Source organism: Haemaphysalis longicornis, unplaced genomic scaffold, assembly GCF_048455015.1.
Source record: "Haemaphysalis longicornis isolate Haplotype H1 unplaced genomic scaffold, Haemaphysalis longicornis Haplotype H1 scaffold_3, whole genome shotgun sequence".
NCBI classification, from domain to species: Eukaryota; Metazoa; Arthropoda; class Arachnida; order Ixodida; family Ixodidae; genus Haemaphysalis; species Haemaphysalis longicornis.
Genome location: NW_027526335.1, coordinates 99969907 through 99990280, shown reverse-complemented (window position 1 = coordinate 99990280; position 20374 = coordinate 99969907). Strand labels below are relative to the sequence as shown.

General features: G+C 45.1%; 1 protein-coding gene across 3 annotated transcripts; it reads right to left on the bottom strand.

Annotated features, from left to right (window-relative positions):
• Window positions 1–3157: 3157 nt before the first annotated feature.
• On the bottom strand, window positions 3158–20051 carry LOC144174938 (very long chain fatty acid elongase AAEL008004-like). 3 transcript variants are annotated; one of them, XM_077703930.1, is made up of 3 exons: window positions 19911–20040; window positions 14402–14527; window positions 3158–6350 (listed from the first exon to the last, which is right to left on the bottom strand). In XM_077703930.1, exons 2-3 carry the CDS (start codon window positions 14402–14404, stop codon window positions 5430–5432), a joined length of 924 nt encoding a protein of 307 aa, XP_077560056.1. In that variant the 5' UTR covers window positions 14405–14527; window positions 19911–20040; the 3' UTR covers window positions 3158–5429. The 3 variants fall into 3 exon arrangements, with proteins under 3 accessions (XP_077560056.1, XP_077560057.1, XP_077560058.1); XM_077703931.1 differs by lacking the exon at window positions 14402–14527 and having other exon boundaries at window positions 19911–20051; XM_077703932.1 differs by lacking the exons at window positions 14402–14527; window positions 19911–20040 and adding an exon at window positions 7771–7974.
• Between the last annotated feature and the right edge of the window lie 323 nt (window positions 20052–20374).

Genomic DNA, 20374 nt, shown 5'->3' with positions numbered 1-20374 from the left:
CATCGTAGATAATACCGAGATATTTAATTTCTGTAAATTAAGGAATGGGTTGCTGTCGGTCCAATAGGCATAATGATATGGGGATGGCAACTGGAAATACTGAACTGCACATTTTAACGTTAAGCAATAAATGTAGCCTGCTAAGCCAGTTATCTAGGGCGCCCAGATAACTTTGTAATCGTTGACATATGTCATGAATATCTCTGCCCTATGAGTAAAAAGCAATATCATCGGCATAAACGTAAGTTGAAAGACCATCCATAATCGGAAAGGATCTGAGCAGAATATTAAAATGAACCAGAGAAAGAACTGACCCCTGAGGAGTCCCACGAAATTGCTGATATTGCGAAGATGATATGCCATATTTGGAATGAATGAATGACTTTATTTAAGGCAGGAGGCTATAAAGCCCTGTGGGTAGGGAATGGAAAGTAGGATTGGGAAAGAAAAATATTTTCCTTCCAGTTAAAAACCCAACAAACCAGGGCAATGTATACTGGAGTTTCGCTACTCTATTATGTGACGTTAAGGTAGTTTACTCTACGTTGCGTAGGCCTTTGTTATATCCCGGGTAACAAGTGCGCCCACATATTTAGGCTACGGGCTAGTTTAACGCGGCTCTCAATGTCAACATGAGCCTTCCAAATTAAATTCCTATGTCTGAAGTCAATTTGGGTTGGGCTTCATATACTATTGCTTTCGATAAACCACATGAGGCGACCATGTAGTATCATCTCGATGAGCTCTACCAAGTAGCTAGTTATGGAAATCGGCCTGATGTTATCTGGGACATAATCTAAACATTCGTTTTTTAACAATGGCACTATCTTAAGATTCCGGAGATATCCAGCTATATTTCAGTGACGTGTTTACTATGTTCAGTAAATCTTTAGGGTATTCCTCAATTAAAAACTTTAACATTGGCTCAGTAATGCAATCTGGCCGCGGAGGAGCAACAGACAGCTGTGAAATAACATCAGCCAATTCCGACATTGTCACAGGGTTGAAGCCAGCATTAGAAAATTGACTGATAAAATGAGCGGAAAAAACAGAAGAAAAGCGGGTTTTAAGTTCTTGTGCACTTTGTTAGAAAGTTTCAATAGACTCCTGTGTTGACTGAACCACTGAATTTTTATTGTAGTGCTCTTGTAGCATCTTTCTCGAGCGAAGAAACTTATATAGCAATCGCCCATTCTTTGGCTTTGGAAGAGCGGCAAACTTCTGGCTGTTATGGACTTCTTTCGCTTTAGACACTGTCCGTTTGAATATGGCGGCCGCAAATTTGTAGTTGGTCCAGTTGAACGGGCATTGGTTTCTAAGAACTACCTTCCAAGCCGCCTGCCTTTAATTATACGTCAGCGCAATCTTCATTCCACCACGGGCTATTGCTATCTTTTTGGGAAGAGATAATGTATTGAGTAGTCTTAACAGCATCCGGGAGGTTGGATGTAACTTGAACTGTCCTGTGTTCCTCGATATCGGATTGAATAGATTGAAGTGCTACCTTTACTTTGTTCTGCACCCGGTGTAAATTGGTATGCCGAACCATACGAGCACTTGGGGACCTAGAAGGACACACTATGTCAAATACAATAGGAACGTGGTCACTACTTGTAGCGTGATCCAAACTAGACCATGAAGAGTTTGAAGAGTTTGCGGGAATTTGAAGAAATCAATTCTAACACAGAAGTAGTCTTCCAAAGAAACAGTGTTGCGGAACCAGAGCTATAACATTGCATATTGTTATCATTCATCCAACCACTTAGCCGCCTACCACAGGAATGTGTGCGGAACTCTCAAGAGACACGGTGTGAATTAAAATCTCCGCATATAATTCCGCGCTTCTCACACGATGATAAAACAGCATCAAGATGAGAGGCGGAAATGACGCCTTCCGGAAAATAGGAGTTAACAAGAGAAAATGCAAAACACCCCGGTAAGCTAAATGTAGCTGCTAGAATTTCACAATCCACAGACATGCATTCAAATGACTTATAGGCTTTATGGCGAAAATTTGGTGTAACAAAAATTAACAATCGACCTGCTCTAGTTAGCCGCTTTAAACGGATTATCCGATAATTCTGGAAATAAAATGGCCGACGCGGAGTCAGCCAGGTTTTCTGCTGTATAATAACGTTTGGTTGTTCTTTAGAAACAATGAATGCAAGGTCTGTGAGAGCTGGCATGACAGAGCGGCAATTCCATCGTAGTACCCGAAGCGGCATTACGAAGAACACATTTATTCTAAAAGGGCATGTTGATGATAACTAAACAAAACAACACGCAGGCGATGACTACCTTCTTCCTCGCTTCTTCTCTCAGGTTTTTAAGCCGTCCTTAGCACTACATGCATGACATTGCCGTATCCGTGCTTCTCTACTTTTGTACTAACATGATCAAATTACTCCTTCAGCCCCCATTTGCGCAATAGCGTCCTCTCTTACAACATTCCTGATGCTTTTCCAATGGCGCCATTTTCGTCGTCTGTCTGTTTTCTTCTCGGCCTTTATCAGAAGTACATATGTGCTTTCATCATAAGCACCCATTGCTACTTCTGTACTTGGCATGCTTGAATCACTCCAAAATATACCTCAAGGCACGTCTCCAAAAGGTGTTTCTACCTTTTGTTGCATAGACTCAGGGATCGCCAATGACGCAGAGGGGCATTTTATACTTGCATTCCAGAAACACGTGGTCCCTCTCCCAGGTTCACACAATTTTATTTTATTCTCGTTGCGCTGTCGCCCATTTTTTCGACCGTCTTTTTTTCCTCCCAGGTGCCAGACGCGGCATCTTTGCGTGGTGAGGAAATTAATGCGACCGCAATAAAATAGGGCAGGCTTCACGATGGGGCTTCAAGAATGACGCTTCAACCCATTGACGCAAAATCAGTCAATGTAAATCACTGGAGTCTAAGAGCGCTTTCGAAATGAAGTGCCAGCGAATTGAAAAAGATATCAACAACCCAACAAAACCGCATACAAGGGACACAGTAAACAACGTTCGCAACGGTAGTTCAGCACCTAAATTAACCACCCTTCGCGGTCCTCTTGTTTTGAGGCACCCGTGAAAACCTACGACATACCATAAATCTGAAATGTGCTCTCACAACAGAATAGGTAGCATAAAATATAGAACCGAAATTCATAAACGTAAATCAATTCTTTCATTTCATTTATTCCACTTTAATGGGTCATACAGACAACACACAAGTTTAATTCATTCGAAAGACTGCCTCATTACAATCATACTTACACCACCTTTAACGTAAACGTAAACATTGCTGAAATAAGCTATAAAATTAGGAAAAAATGGAATGGCCATGCGGCTTACTATAGCTTATTTCCAGAAAGAGAAGCACACACGGAGTGGCTGTGAAATGCACGTGGCGTAGCGTGTCTTTACAACCGCCTAGGTAACTAAGTCGGCGTACGGATACGCCTGAACCAACGGCTGCTTCGCTATATACGTTATCGCCTCATTATCATACCTTCGCTATTACTTCGCGTACGTAGTCCCATCGTTGCAGTTTTGAAGTGTTTCTTTTTAATTTCAAGCGCTTACACCTTTCTTATCTTGGGCTACTCCTTACGGTGGGGGAGACTTCAGAGAACATTATGGTCTGAAATAGGGCGCAAGTTATTAACGGTCCAAGGAGGAAACAGTAGGCCCTTCTTGTATAGCGGATGGAGGCGCGGTAACACGCAAGGTTTCCTCTACCACAGCGAAGTGAACATGCTAGATGTAAACCTTTCGCAGTACTGTCGGCCCTAAACTAGCCCCAGCGGTACTAGAGCTTGCTCACAAAGAGAGAAGCGTTATACAGAGACAAACTAAAAAAGAAACAAACACGATTGAGAGATACCACACTATAATACACAAAGCGTTAGGTTTGAACCGCGCACTGCGCATGAGTGAGTATTGTACAGACGTGGAAATGATCTCGGTCCACACACAGATAAGCCAAAATACAGCTGAACATTTGCGATATGACACATAACATGCAGGCCCGTAATAAACGTTTTCTTTGCAACTGTCGTCTTGACAGAAGAAGCAGAATAAACGCCTGCAGGAGAAGAGAAAGAAACTGCTGACAAAACCTTAAATAAGCGATCCCTTCTAAAGGCTTTAGAAAGTTAAAGTTCAGTGTAAATGAAGACAACCACTATGCCAAGGATGAAGTTAGAGCTATCTTGTCTAAGTTGAACCACTCCTATGGCACAACTTTTGCCTAAGGTCGATTCAGAAGCTACGCTAGTGCACCCTTGCCTTCCGTTGTATATTTCCGCGGCCCTGATTAGGCCCCCTTTCGGTTTTGTCTTGCATGCATCAGGATTCATGTACTCTCAAAAGTAGCGTCCTTTACTGGTCAATAAGATACTTTACAGAACTGTTGCGCGCCCAATGCCGAAGCTCTGGTTTATATGGTTAGTTTCTGCAGCGCGCCGACTGTACTACTCATATTTTAGTGCAAGTGAGTCCTGCATTCAGCATGAGGAACGTATATGCACCTTTGAGTACTTTTCCCGCTTTTTGATTGCTGCAAGCAAATAAAAGTCGCTTTAAAAAACTTTCATCCCTCACGTTCGGGTTTCCTGCCTTATGCGAATATGTGGGCCTTACTGAAATGGAACGCCGTTCCTGGGGCTCGAAGTGCGTTTGCTGCGATAAAAATAGTGTGATTTTGACCAAATCTCCAGCGGATTAGTTGTCCTTGTCATAAGTGCCAAACACTGGCGAAGCTTGACGGGAGGCTTGATGGGGCGAGGGGGTGCCAGAAAGTGCAATGAGGAAGGGATGGGTCGGCGATGAGAATTCTGCTTGCCATCGCGAATCGTTCACACAACCGGAGGTGCAGTTCTAGCCCAGACCCCTTGTCATGAATCGGAGTGATCGCCGCTTAATTGTCTCTTGCTTTCTTTCTTCTGGCCTGAGCTGTTTCTTTTGAAAACCAAAAAAAATACAGTAGCTTTCATTGAACGTATTCATTCATAGCTGCTTCAGCTGTCCCTGAAGGGCCCCTTATAATGGAATGGCATTTTGCAGCATGCCAAACCAGTTTGCTTTGATGAATGTCGTATAGTAATGGAAGCGGGGAGCAATGCAACTGGATAATGTGACCGTACAATGGGGCCTAAGGCGACCGGATAATGCCCTTGAATATACACACAATGCTTGGACCCATAGTTCCTCGTAACCGCATGTAGTTAATATTAGGCATGCATGTAATGACAGCATTTGGGGAGCTTAATGCATTTGCTTTAAATATTCTACTTCAAATATTTCTACTTCAAATAGGTGTTACTACGAACGCACATCCCCGGTGCAACAAGGATCACAAAGCACTATGAAAACCACCTGATGGTAGTGATGTTTCTTTACAGTATATCCTACACCCGTATTCACCCTTAATGGCCAAAACAGACGTCTTAGGCAGCCTTCTTGTGGTCGACATTTTCCTCGACGGGAACCCCATTGCGGGTCATGCCATTCTGAGCCACCTTTTGTCTCGCCGGCTCTATGTAAGACTTCTTGTAGAAATTCAGGAAGAGGGCCATCACGATACCAGTCTGCGCTACGCCCATGAAGATAAGGTACCGAGGGAACCCGCAGTCGACAAACAGCGGTATGGACATGTGCACCACGATGATCACAAACTGCACGATCTGAAGAGTGGTCAGGTACTTCTTCCACCAGAGGTACTTGCGAACCTTGGGTCCCATGTTAGCCAGGAGGTAATAAGTGTACATCACCACGTGCACGAAGGAATTGAGGGCCAGGCTGAATGCTGTTTGGCCCTCAGGTGCAAACAACACGTAAAACCACACGTTGAGGGCCACGATAACGTGGTGGATGACGTGCAGGTGGGTGATCTGGTTAAACTTCTTGCGGAGCACAAAGAACACGGTGTCCAGAAAGTCTGCGTAGCGTAAAACCACGTAAACCCAGCCAGTCCTGTAGAGTTCGGCCACACGGTCGTCCACGTGGCCTGTGATACCCTGGCACCAGAAGCTGTAGCTGCCTCCGGGTAGGTACATGCTCCGCAGCAGGAGAGAGCTGAGCTTGATGTTCGCGAGCACCATGAGTAGATTGTACGCCCGAACCCAACCGTCTATGCGGTAGGGCTGCCGGTCCTTCATCCAGCGTGGGCCGGCCACCTTGACGAAGTATATGTACAGCAAAACTAGGGGAAACACGAACAGCGGGTTCATTACCACCGGGTAGTCTCGTGTGCGAGGGTCCCCCAGCTGTTGAAGGTTGGCCAGAAAGTAGATGGGGTTTTCCGTGAATGACACGTTGTTTGCGGTGTCAGCCGCATGCGTTGAGATCTTGCTGTCCATTTTTTTTGTCTGGGGCAGAAAAAAAAGCAAAAATAAATATATGTCGCTATTCACTCTGAATTGACTAAATGTAAGGAATAGCGCAATAAAAAGCCTAGACACAAACAATAGGAGCGGTGAAGAGTGGTTCCTGATTGCATTATAGAAATCGATTGGTGACTTGAAATAGAAAAACGAAATGCAAGCTGAATATCAGCAACATACATGTCGAGGAAACAACGCTCGGGCCTACCCTCGCAACTCGGATGTGTCCACACGAAAATAGCACACATATAAAAAGTTGCTTCGGTAGGCATAAATATACTTTATCAAACTATCCTCAACTGCTGTTCAGGAGACCTGGGCTCACTGCAAGCAAAACGGTTGTTTAAATTGAACAAGACCACTGTTATGTTATTGTTGGCCTTCCTTCATGTTGTGTTCAAACCCATATATACAAAATTTTAAATAGACAAAATCATCACTAAACCTGCTAACACCTGTCCCTTCAATTATCACTCGCATGCTATGGGACTGAAGTTCGAGAGAAAGCAGTATTTTTACCACCTGAATACGACGCAGAGTTCCGTGTTCTGATAAAAGAAGTGTAATGAGGCAGGGAGAGGTGGACGGCAAGGGACCAGGTTTTCCAGAAATTTAAATCCTGAGTCCCTTTCTTACGTGGTCATTCACGTATGGATTTTTAAAAAAGCTGAACTGATAAACTCACGAGATATCAGCACCACGTTCCTAGCATGAACCCGACTTCTTAGTCTAGCCTGAACTTTATAACAGAGAAGTGACTGCATCACTCCGTTTCGATGTTAGCTGAAACCAAGTTCCATAGTTAGTATTTCTGTCGACATCTGGCCGCCAAGATTGTTGAGCGTTGTTAGATGTTATTGCACATGTCATTTTAGTGGGAAATATGGGCGAAACGAAAGGGGTGCGACTGTCTTTTTTGCGTCATTGGACTCGCAATGCTTACAGCAAGTGGTACCGACAGGACAACATAGAAGGCAAAATAGCGGCATATATGGCCCTAAAAGGTCTACCAAAAGTGGTGCACAGACGGAAGCGGTTGCGGAACCATATTTGAGCAACTTAATTTTCATTGTTCCAGAAAAACCTGACATTACAATAATCAAAGGGGCATCTGACCATCCCGATTGTTGAGATAAGATTCCTTCTTTTGCTGTATTTTGTTAAGAAACTGCTGCAAGAGAAGGGCCATATTTTGGCTGAACCGATTTGAAGTTATGTAAGGTATTCGGCATGTTTTAGTCATTTTTTATGACTAGGTGAGTCACACGAACAATTCTCGGTAAAGGAACAACAGAGGCGGTACAAGCGAGAACAAAAGCAGCTTTTAACCCACTTGGAATAAGTCTACGTATCATAAAATTCAGACTGCACTATTAGCACACATTTCTACATGTACCAGGCTTACCTTTCTTTTGGTGTTCAAGCGCGGGGCAGTCAGAAGTTAGTTTCAACAAATTTAGGAAGGATGCCGTTTGAGTACGCTACACCCGGCAGGTGGATTGTACCAAGTGATTCCACGGACAGAAAGAGACGGCTACAGTTCAGGCACTCATAAAAGAGACATCCAGTTCTGCTAGACGTAAGCCTCGGTCTGGAAGGAACGCCAGACAGCCTGAGGAAACACTGTGATGAAATATTGGTGGCCGTTTCATGTGGGAGAGAGCGGTGGGCGCGCGTGGCATCAACGAGCACGGACTGCCGCGTTCCTGCTTACCATACAGAGGCGATGCATGAACAGCGCATTTATTACTAGGCGCATGTACTTCTTTTGGTTTGTGGTTACTACGCCTGTACTTTCTCAGGAAGCTGCTTTTGTTTCAGGGGATAATGCGCTCACGTGATTAGTTTGACGGTCTTGATGTTTCGGTTTCTTTTGTTGCGCAGAGTTCGGCCGGAAGAGACATTCTGAAGATATAATCGATTGCAGAGAAAGGCTAAGGCCTTGATTTTTTTTTTTTTCGTTGGGGACAAGAAGGAAATTGCGGGAAAATTCAGCATTGTGAGTCGGTCCTAGTCTCGGGTATGCAAGTGTGTGCAAGAGCTGTGTTTATTAACAAAACTGTGAAAGTAACAAAACATAACGAAGGGCGAAAACTCTTCCCCCTGGTTACAATATCGCCCGCATCAATGTTGCGCTTCAGTGTACGAATAGCAAGTTTTTCGGGTGCGAATGATCGCAAAGCTCAATGAATTAAATACTGAGCAAGAAACAAAAGCAAACTGCATTCTAGCTACTCTTCACTTTCCTATTTCGTTTTTACTTACGCGAAGTCGGATTAAATACGTGTTTTTGTATTTCATAGTTCGTAAGATAAGAGCTGCGTGTTTAACTTCCGTGTTTGTTTAATTGCTGTAATGTTTCTGCGATTCCCCGCACAAAATGCCCTTGGTGTTGTGAAGGCCCTGTTTTTCCACATTGTAGTTGTACAGACATGACCCGTCCTATACATATAAATTCGCATCTAATCTCAATCGTTCTGTGAACACACTATTACCCACCTTCGTATTGGCGTCGCTTATCCTAATAAATTTCTTCGTCGTATGCATTTCACCAACGGCACCTGCTGCACTTGTGGTCATAAATACGCCTCATATACTACTTGAACACTCTCTGTATGTGATCCACAAGGAATGATTAAGCCATACCCTAATCTTGCGGCACGGTGGCTCACTGACTAAAGGGCCGCGAACCATGCATGGGGCTTGTTTATTTATGTTTTCGCTTTTACCGCCTGGCTGCGCCGGGCTGCGTTATCTGTGTCCCGAGTGAAGCACATGTTCCATTCTTTCTTTCTTATACCACACGGATGGTCTGATTTTATAGGGAGAGTGTTTCGCCCTAACCTCACTAGCCTAGAATAGTCTTCTTTTGTCTACATTGTTCTCGCTGTAATTCCACGGTTCGAGAAACACCCGCGCCGAAAGATAAATTCCCGCAGAGCAGACGGCGTGACACTCGCCTGCACACGTCACTTTGTTGACTGCTGCTTCGCCGTCTGTGTATTTTTTGAGTTGTTAGGGGATTACACGTTTGGTCCAATAAACTTGTTTTTCCTTCAAGCTATCTGCGTCATCTTTGGCTTCCTGACAATAGTATTGTGCTTCTGAGCCCAAGCGCACCCTTTAGAATCCACTCGCGGCAGCCTTAATTCTGGTAGAGGTGAAAAACAAACACGGCAGTGTGTCGAAATTTCGGCCCGCACTTAAGATCCCCAGGTGGTCTAACTCAAAGGAGTATTGACACAAAATTTCAAAGCTGGGATAACAATGTAAATACCTTCCGCGGTATGTGGAGTCATTTTCCGGTGTGTTCAATCATAACCGTTTCGTATAACATATTTTAGATCTATCTTAAAGGAGCCATGAAGAGAAAATGCAAGTTGGTTTTATTCGAAAGATTTCGTGTTTTATAGTGCCCTCAGCGCTTGTCCGGATACAAACGGTGCTTTATTCACTGAGAAATTAAACAATTTAGGTTAAAATTTTGATTTTCCCGCTCAATCGTGCGTTTTCGTGGTCCCAAATGACATCACAGGAACCGACCGCTCTGCAGCCTAGAGTACCTTCATTCACGCATCCGCCGTACAGGGTAGAGACACGTATACGCTGGCGCCGCCATTTTCGGTAGCTCGCTCGCCGCCGAAGCAAGTCATTGTGTCAAAACCGCGCTAACATTATCGCCGCAACGCGGTTTACTGAAGAAGTTTGAATCATATTGTCTGTTTCGCGTTGCTAGGTCTCGTGGGAAACGAAAAGAATAACGCGTTGAGCCCGTTGGCCCAATTGCGGCGGCACGGGACCGTTCAAAGGTTGTCTTCACCCTGTACAGCGGTGTTGGTTTGTTCCCGCGTTTCTTTACGTTCCGTAACCTAGATGGCGCCACCATACCGTGGCAAGCGTTTGGTTTGTTTTTGCCCGCATTTAAACCTGGCTTGGTTTTGTTCTGGGAGAAAATATTCGTTCCCTGAAACAGTGCTCGCTCGACAAATGGGGTCAAGTAAGACACCGTTGCTTGCGTCAATCGGCCAGTGTCGTCTGAGACAACCCCAAGCCCCGTAGTGCTGTGCAGCTAAACCAAGCATGCTGTGTGCAGTACGAACAGCAGAACGCATCAGTACTTCTATGTTTACATGTGCTTTCGTAACTTCCACTGTTTGTCGCATCATTCTCATTGCTTTGTAAAGAACGCGCCCTAAATTTAAGCGCAAATCGCTCGTTCGTCTAGTTTGTAAGCTCTACCTAATTTGCGTCTGTTTCTGCCAGCCTCCGCCAATCGCAGAGCTTAGCTCATGTGACATCATAGGTTCTGTTGCGGGAAATGAGCTGGTGGGTCGCATGACCATTCCCGTTTTTCCTAATTATGTAGCTTATTTGAGCGAAGTTTACGTTAAAAGTGGTGTCAGTATGATTCTAACGAGACAATCTTTTGAATGAACCAAACTTGTGTTTTCTCTTCATGGCTCCTTTAATATTTGCACTCCGGACTAGGATCAAAACGGATACCCTTTCAACATCGACATCAGCACGACGCCTGGTTCCAAACTGCCGACGTCGGGGCTGCCGTGACGTAGCCAAAGCGCTTGCTGCTGTTGGCGCGCGGCGCTTCGCCTTGTACATTACGTGACACGTCACAGTTTTTGGGACTGACGTTATGCTGCCCGACCGCGGCAACCGCACCCAGTCTCGACGCGAGCGTCAAGGACGGTCATGGTACGACGAGAACACTGACGTCAAGAGCACCCTCCTGCCTTAGCGGCTGCCTCGTTGTTCATTTCGTGTTAATTTCGTGTTAGTATTCCTTTTCGTGTCAGTATTCCTTTTGTGTGCAATTACAGACAAATGAAATGCGAACACAAAAAAATGAAACAGAACATGCAAAATATAAATATACTTCTCGTGCATGTCAAATAATGCCGCGTTATTGGCGTATTTGGAAAGTCAGATCTCCCATCTTTGTTACTATAATTCAGCCACTCGCCAATTCAACTTCACGCTTTTTGTGTGCTCTGTTTCACATCCTAAGACACATCCAAAGATTCAAAAGAGTCGTCTATTTCCGCCTCCGGTTGACTATCTTTCTGTCCTTCTCTCGGCACAATCCTTCTCTCGGCACAAACTCTATGGCATACTGTTCGGTTATAAAGAGCCTAGTGTCATTCTGGTTTGATGTTCTTAGTAGTGTGTGTCATTTCTTCGACTTAGGCATTCTCCTTCGTTCGTTTGAATTTTTCTTAACGCACCGGACGTTCCCATCAGTTTTTTTTTGTTATATTCTTTAATAATTTAATACGGCTTCCATTTTTCTAACCACCCTCTAAAGATTGCTTTGTTGCAAATCTGAGGCTCTGACTTATTCTCTCGGCTGCTTCATACGAACTCTTTTTCCAGCGCTCATGTGTCCAGGATACTTGTATGTTGCACTCTAAGCAAGACAAAAAGAGAGATCTTGGAAGGAGCTGAAATTATTAGGTTAGAACGTGTGCGGGAGCATCCCCGAGTCTTTTATTTTACCCGCCGCGGTGGCTCAGTGGCTAAGGCGTTGCGCTGCTGAGCACGAGGTCGCGGGTTCGATTCCCGGCCGCGGCGGCCACTTTTCTGATGGAGGCGAAAAGCAAAAACGCCCGTGTGTACGAGATTTCGGCGCACGATAAAGATCCCCAGGTGGTCAAAAATAATCCGGAGCCCTCCACTACGGCGCGCCTCATCGCCTGCGTTGCGTCGGTGCGTTAAACTCCACAATCAGTCTTTTATTTTTTTTTTTGCACTAGAGCTGTAAGCGCCTAATTTATTGTCATTCTTCGTGTCGTTGTGCGTCTACAGAGAAAAAAAGGCCTCAGCTATATAAAGTGAGAAGGGCTTACATTCCTTGCAATCACGTGTTCAGCATACGGTGCCCCCTTAGTTTCAATAAAGAATGCCCACAACCATCTAAACATTATGACTGGTGATAAGGCACTCCCGGTGTTCTTTTTACAAAGCACGTAGCGTACCGAGCAAGCGCTTTCTGTTAAAGATTACTTTGGCGCAAGCTGCCGCGGCGCCGACTGCATGCTGATGACCACACGAAGCACGTAGGGTTGACCGCATGTGTTTCACGGTAAAGTTCACTGATCCGGCACGTGCCCTAGGTGTTGGTCGCTGACTAGCGTGTCTCCTTTATTTTATCTCCACCCACGGGTGGTCCAAACTCCACTTGCTTTTCGGCCAATTCTTTTTTAAGTGCGATGCACTTTATAAGCGACCCTGAATCCGCCGTCCGCGCTCCTCATCCTCTCCCCTAGCAACGGCGCGAGGAGCGGAGAGGAGCGTCTGTAGCAACGGCGCAGCGACGTCACACCCCACGTGACCCGCGCGCGCTCCGCCTCCCGCGCCGTGGCTGCGCGCGCCCGCGCCGGCTCCCGCACCGCTCCTCGCGCCGTGACGTCACACTCCCACGTGACCGCGCGCTGGCGCCTTTGCGTCTGCTCCCCCTCTCCTCGCGCCGTGACGTCACATGCTCTGCAGCTGGCGCGCCTCTCCCCCCGTTAGGTTTGCACTCACCCTCGGCGCGCGCCTCTCCCCTCGCCTGACAGCTCCCCCTCGCCGGTACTGCGCCTCTCAAGGCGATGGCAGAATTACTACGCCGTGTACTCTCGGCGCAAGAAATGCATTCGCACTTCCTCACGATTCCCTTCGGGGAGGTGGGGGCATTTTTATTGTTCAATTGAGTTAAACTGGTTGAGTTATGCTTCGGTGATATCGGTTGAGGCAATTTGATCTACATTCTTTTGCCTCATTTAATCAATGGTGCGAAAATTGGAGCTGCGGCGGTAGCTCCCGAAGATGGTACAGCGGTCAGTATATTTTGACATACGGCACTATAAAAGGTCTTCTACACATTATTTCCTTGTTCCAGACTTGCTAGGGGCAGACCACGCAAAGTTATGTCTCCCTTAGTGTACCCTGAACCCCTGCAGTGTCGACATGGGAATATAAATTACGAACTATTGAACTGTGTGAAAATGGATCACCACCGAAGCTGCATAAAATGCGCATCACACTCATGGCTAGACAATGTACGCGAACTTATTTTAACAGCGAAGCTGTGTAGCAAATAGTAATTTTGCGTGTCCCCAGTTAAAAATATCAAAAAATTTGCTCAGCGCGCAAAGATGAGCGCAGGCCACTCCGCGACCGCCGGCAGTTAACAAAAACAAGAAAATGCCTAGCGCTCCTGCGTGTGTGCCTTGCGACTACTGCCCAGCGTCCCCTGCGCACGTTTCTCAAGCCAAGCATACCCACTTAGGGAGATTGGGCAAGATTGTGGCGACTATCCAGCAGTTTAAAAAAAACAAGAAGATACCGAGCCCGCCGTAGGTGCGCGCATCGCGGAGAGAACCTAGCGTCCCCGAAGCACGTTTGTCAAGCCACGCATACTTCGTTAGGGAGATTGGCCAAGACTAGCCAAAAAAGAACACTCAAGCGTTCACCGTAATCGTGGCAATACTTGCTCGGAACGACGAAGACACTTCATTGCGTACGCCCCTCCGGGTTGATGTTGGCTTGAGGATGAACTTACTTCGAATGCGAATTTCACAGGTTCAGCAAAAAACAGGGGAAACTGAAAGGTTCACAAAACCTTTTCACAGTGAGGGTTTTGTGGACTTTAGATAGGGTTGTATGTGTATATGCAAAGATGTTGCAGTAGCAGATAAGATGCCTCTACTCTGAAAGACTCTTGGATATCCAACCCACCACAATCCCGGAATAATTGTCATAGTTAAATTCCGGGCATCTCGTGCTTCGGAAATACCATTCATGAGTATGAGGCATTTCTCTCACGGAGGGTAACTTCACGGTTCCCTCTATCGTTCATCCATTCGCGCTGCTTTTCGGGCATCCCAACGGAGCGTGGATTACTTAATGAAGGAACCGATTTGGTCTCGGCAAAGAATGCAGGGGCGATTTCCGCGGAACCAATTACGGTCTACCACAGCCACCACAAAGCGCTTATTACGGCCATTACTCGAAAGTAATAGAACATTGAATTCCCTTACCATCAGGTGCAGTGGTTTGGCAACAGCTTCGCTGTCAGACCACTTTCGCAGGAGCGAGATGGTGGGCCATTTTTAACGCGTAGCATTCTTTGCCGACAACTTCCACAGCCAGGACAGTGCAACGCCCTGAAAATCCACAATAATGCAGATTTCATGGAAGTTCCACCTGTAATCTTTCTAATAGCGTAAATGGAGATAATTGGTCGAACAAAATTTACAAAAACCAAAACTTTTGGCTGTAAAGAACCCATACCCTAGACAAGCGGTATAAGAATGTTACGCATTAGTAAAAAATTCTATGAATCTGTGCAGATTTTTTTACGGTGAAAAAACGGGTCTGAAGCGGCCATTCCGCCTCAGAGCATACATTTCATTACGGCAGGCAGTGAACAAAATGTGACATTTTTGAAATTAGACATAGTTGGAGGACATCTCTTGTATTGCGCTCACTTCTTCACGCGTGTTCCAAGGGCGTTGTTAAAAAGTTTAAATGGATGACTAAATAGCTGAAGTTAAATGCCTTAGGCTATTAATGGGATAGCAATGCTCCGTTGTGTCTTTTTTGTGCGAGCATCAAAAACTTTTTTCGCGTAAACTCACCTATATGGCGAAGGTAAGTCATGCTAATTTCAGACCAAATCTATGGTCTAACGAAAAGCCGAGACGCCGTTCAATTTAACAAAACGTTTCTTTCTGTCTTTATTATTTCTTTTTGCGAAATGTCCATAAGGGAGTGCTGCTGCCTAATTTACTGTGATACAGCTTACGCGACGCGACAAAACTCCTGAGCCGGTGGGGTTCAGTAACACTGCTACTAGTTTTCAGTCAGAAACCTCAAATCATTTTAACCCTGAACAAATTTTTATTCGTATTTGGGAAAGTTCGTGCTTTTACAATCAGCTGGAAATGTTACAAACGGTCAGAATTCTATACGCAAATAATTATTCAAGAATTTTCGCATCACCATTAAAGAACATATCTTGTATATAGTGCAGCTTTCAAAGGTCAGTGAAGTGAGTTGTATTCATTGTCCAGTTACCTGTGAAAACTTCAAAGCGCACAAATAGCGGGCACAGACAGGAGCGACACACACAAGCTCTTACTCGCAACTGCCGTTTTATTGAAAAACACAAAATTTATACACGAACACAAATCATAAATTAGTGAAATATGGTGACGATTAGCGCGTGCTCCTTCCCGTGTAGAATGATAGACGATTTGCTGATACATTTGTTGTAATCTTTATTGATACAGAATGTATCAACTAGTTCACAAACAATCTGATCATTATCATGGTACAGCACCACAGTTTCATCAAACAAAGGCCTGTACAGCGCCACAGTACAAATAATAATGATCAGACTGTTAGGAAGCTGGTTGAGGCCTTCTTCATCACTGAACATAACAACAAGTGTTTCAGCAAGCCGTCTATCGTTCTACACGGGAAGGAGCACGCGCTAACCGGCACCATGTTTCTCTAATCTATGATTTTTGTTCGCGTACATATTTTGTGTTTTTCAATAAAACGGCAGTTCCGAGTAAGCGCTTGTGTGTGTCGCAACTGTCTGTACCCGTTATTTGTGCGCTTTACAGTTTTCAGTCATGCAACAACTAGCCACACCTGCGGTATCGCTAATTAACGTACCATAGTAATGTATATAATGCATAAACCATGTTCGTAGTTTTTTCCCTAATATACACACAGTTACGTAATTCAAAATGTGCCGTTTTAGTCGCACCATCTTACAAGCCAGTTTTCTTACGCCAGATGTGACGACACATTTCCAACTCCGCATGGCTAGATGAAGCAGTCAGCTTGCATGTCTCACCTGTTTAAAGTCTGCGTGTATAACTAGAAAGTAGACATTACCCTCAAATAGGAGAAAATCACCATTCTGAGAGCTGAGTTATCAGGACAAGTCTTTTCGCCTCAGCTTGACGTGCACTGCAGGACGAAGACAGGCCTCTTCGGCAATGCATGGTTGCAGCCGAATACTGGTTGGCAAAAGCCTGTTCAGGCTGGAGAGTGTCGGATTTATGCAAGAAGGCCTCCCTAGTGTGGTTGCACTCACTGCTAACCAATGTTGTCACCCCTTCCGGAACAAGCTCTAATCAGCAATTCTCTAAACCAAGCAAAACTCCAGACATGCCGGCCAGAGACTGACTTTTAAAGCGAAGCTTTCGTGTCCTCAGTGACAACGTTGTATGCCAATACGCCCTGTAGGAAAGTAAACTTTTCCTGACGATGATGTTGAATGAAAGAAAAAAAACGCTTCCCGTGGACGGAATGGAAAGTGGGTCCCTAGCTTTATGAGGCCGGCGCCTATCCGATTGATCCATTTTGACATGGTTGAAGCGTTTTGGAAAACTAAGATGACAACTAAAGAATCTGTCACGGGAAGAATGGCGTAACTCTGCGTGCGGCCTGGCTGACCTCACCTGGCCATTAAAAATGTTTCTCTTTCTCCCTCTCTCTGCGTGCCGAAAGACTTTTAGTCACAAGACGTTAAGTCTAACTTGCCATTTTGAGGTTTAGGACGTTATGCCTAACTTTAAATCTTCGCGGTGTTATGCGCTACAAACAGCCACCCACTAAAAAAAATTCCTCACTGCCCGCTAAGCAGCAGGTATCGATTCGCGCAGTACATCCCAAACACAAACGTAAGGCCTCAGTTGTGCACGCCAGAGAGTTCCTGTGGGTCTTCTAGAAAAGAGATGCGCACCTGCAGAGTAGCACATTCTCTCAGTGTGGGATTGGCCAACCTAAGAATCCATCACGAGAAAGCTTCGCGTTCGACCAACGCCATCGTTAGATGGAAGGGTGCACGTTCTTTTTTGTTGTTGTTGTTTTTACTTGCAGCACGTTCCCTAGTGTACTAATTATTCAGCTTCAACTTATCTGTCGTATATCTATTGAGGAGGAGGAGCGCGCCGGCACACCTTTTCTCTGCTATACCTGCGCAAAAGGCATGAGGGATGGCTATGCGCAAAGGCGACTCGTAGACGATCATTATCGTTTCTGTCTGTATTGTATGATTGCTTTTATTTCCATCCTAATATGACATTAGTGGGACGCTATTGTAAATGAGTGGACTGTCCTCCGGGCAAGTCATTCTTCGGGCTTAGTGATTTGCTTTATGCCACGTGCCCGACAGACTTCGCTGGCTTCCTTACGGTTATGGCCTCGTAATCATAAGTGAAAATATGTCCGAAGAAACAGCAAACACGCGTCGGTTCCCCATGCATCAACGCTGTTTTCAACTAAATCAATAACTGCTGTTATCACGGCACAAGACGATTAACATACGAGAAGTGCCGGTGGGAGCTAAAGTCTGAGGGATCATTCGTTAATTCCACGTTACACGTGCCTTAAGTGCAAATTGAAATGTGGATCTATTTTCAGAAAAAAATACTCTCATACGTCGCCGTTTAGACTGGGGGTGCCAAAAAATCGTGCCCTATTTATTCATAATTTATAATGCTTAGACTTTCACATCCTTTCCATGTTTGTAATTGCAAACTTGAAAAATAGCGAATTTTTTTCGAAGTAATGGGTTTTATCTATGTTGGCGAGCATTGGAAAATAAATACAGCCAATTTTATACACTGAGCAAATTTTTTTTCTGGTTAATGAGGAGGCAAGTTAGCAAACGGTTAGCTATGGGATGAATTAATGACTCTAGACAGGAATCCTTAATTATGTATCCCGTGGCCACTCACTCCCTACCGGCATTGGGTAGAATCAAAATTTTGTGCTATTTTGACACTAACAGCCTCCTTTAGTGATAAAAAAAATTGCTTGACTTTCTTACCCGACATCAGCAGCTGTCATGGTTACATATCAGCGACTCTTTTGCGGTTCATAGTACGCGTGGAGAATTCCGGTTTAGATCGCTACCGCGGCGTTTTTGGTTGCTACGGTACCTAAACCCACTCGCGCACCGAGCTTTAAGCTGGTTCATAAAGGAGAGCACCCGCGCATCTGTACCCATAAACAAAAAAAAAAACATATTTCAAAACATCCCTCTGGTAGTTTTCTAAATTTAAGGCCAAACTTATATTAGCTCAATCCAGCAAATAATACCCATAATGCCAGGTCGTTCTGGCCAACCGTGGAAACAAGGAAACCCGCCGCATCACCTCCTTGTCGACTTCCTCCCGGCCACGCGATATAACTGTTCAAGACGACGGGAAAAATTTTAGGATCCGAGAAAAAAGCAAACATAAAATTACTTCAGGACCTTACTCCTGAAACGTGATCAGCCAATACCCCGCCAATGTGTCAAAAGACTTGCAGCCTCTTCTGCGCAAGGAATGACTGACGCACCGACAATTGACACCGCTGGTCACAGTACAGAGACTTTCCACCGCGCATCACCTATAATCAGCATGCATCACCGTACATCACAACAGACTAACATCCAAACATGAGTATTCTGAAGTATCGAAGGTTACAGACGTACGTTACCTATTTTAAGTGGAATTAGGAAGAGGACAACTTTCATTAAGGGCTTAAAATACGTCCGTCAGCTTTTTAACTGCTAATTAATGTTTGAAGCACATGCAACAGCCCTTAGCCTAAAACCCAGCTTTTTTTTTCTGCAGCGTACATTTGCCAGCTGCAGTACTGTATACCAGCAGTGAATAATGTGTGGCAGACGCCCCCTTAAATACTGGTCTTATTAAGGTGACGGTCTTACGTGTCCTCTTCTGAGAAAATAGGGAATAAGAAATGTCATTGTCTCAGGCAGCAACATACACTCCAACTTCTCATACAGGTGGCTGTTGTCAAATGAATTCTTTGCATTCTATATGTCGTGTGAGCTGGGCATGCATCTTATGTGCACATCTGGGCACTCGGTCTCTTCTAACGACAGCTAACCTGTTCAATATTATAACATTCACGGTTAAAAGCACAGCTAAAAAGCGATTCGTCCATCAGCAAGCAGTCAAGCTTGCCGAAGCGTGCGTAAATTGGCCGGGAGTAACCTGCGTGCGATTGAAATTTGTTTGAGCGCTTGAATACTCGACCTACCGCATTGAATACACCCCACAAATTTTGATATCTCTGACGGTGGAAAAGCTAAAGTTGTGCAAAAGCACACAGACTCCCTCCCGCGGAGTTTCGTTGCCATTTCTTCTTGAATAAATTAGTGTAACAGTTATTTTGGCACCCTTCGGTGCGATCTTGCACCCTATCACAAACCGCTTTCGGGGGCTGCTTTCGGCCTCATGTTCGAAGGTACCTTGATTTCAACAAGCGGCAGCTCTATCCCCTTGAGTCTTCAGTCGTCGCGTCTCTAAAACCACGCTATCAAGGTCATACCGTATGCGCTGACAACTTCCGACCAACAGAGCGCGGAGAACAACGTAAGTGTGGTGACAACGAGACTCGATCAATTGACATTAAAGCTAGAGAACTTAACTCAACTTGGGGTACGCCAGGAAGGATCACGTGTGATTTATGGCGGCAATATCAATCCAACATTTGGTGCGAGCTGTCTCTTACCGTTGCTCTCTTCCAGCAAGAACTCTTCACTGGTTGGGCGACTCTCTTCTACTATTCCGTACGGTCTAAGGTGACCGGCGTGGACACGACGTTCTCAACGTGTAATAATGTATGGGTGGTAGCGAAGACAGCCCTGACGTTTTATCCTTGCGATTTCCTGATGGCGCCGAACATAAGGAAAACGCAAGTATACGCGTGACGCTCAGTATTACGGGGACTGGTACGGAGCACTATTTCCCTTTCCATTCGCACCTTTTTGTTCTATAGTCGTGAAACAGTGGTTTTGCTGCTACGTCCTGTGGATGTTAATAAAAAGCTCACGCATAGGACGCCCTTTTCTACTTTCAATTCCCTTAGTCCAGAAACGTGATCTGGTGGATTATTTCAGGTACGACAGGGTTTGGTGGTTTTACCGACTGTTCTCGCCTACAAGTTCTCGCCTACGAATTTAAATCCTACAAGTT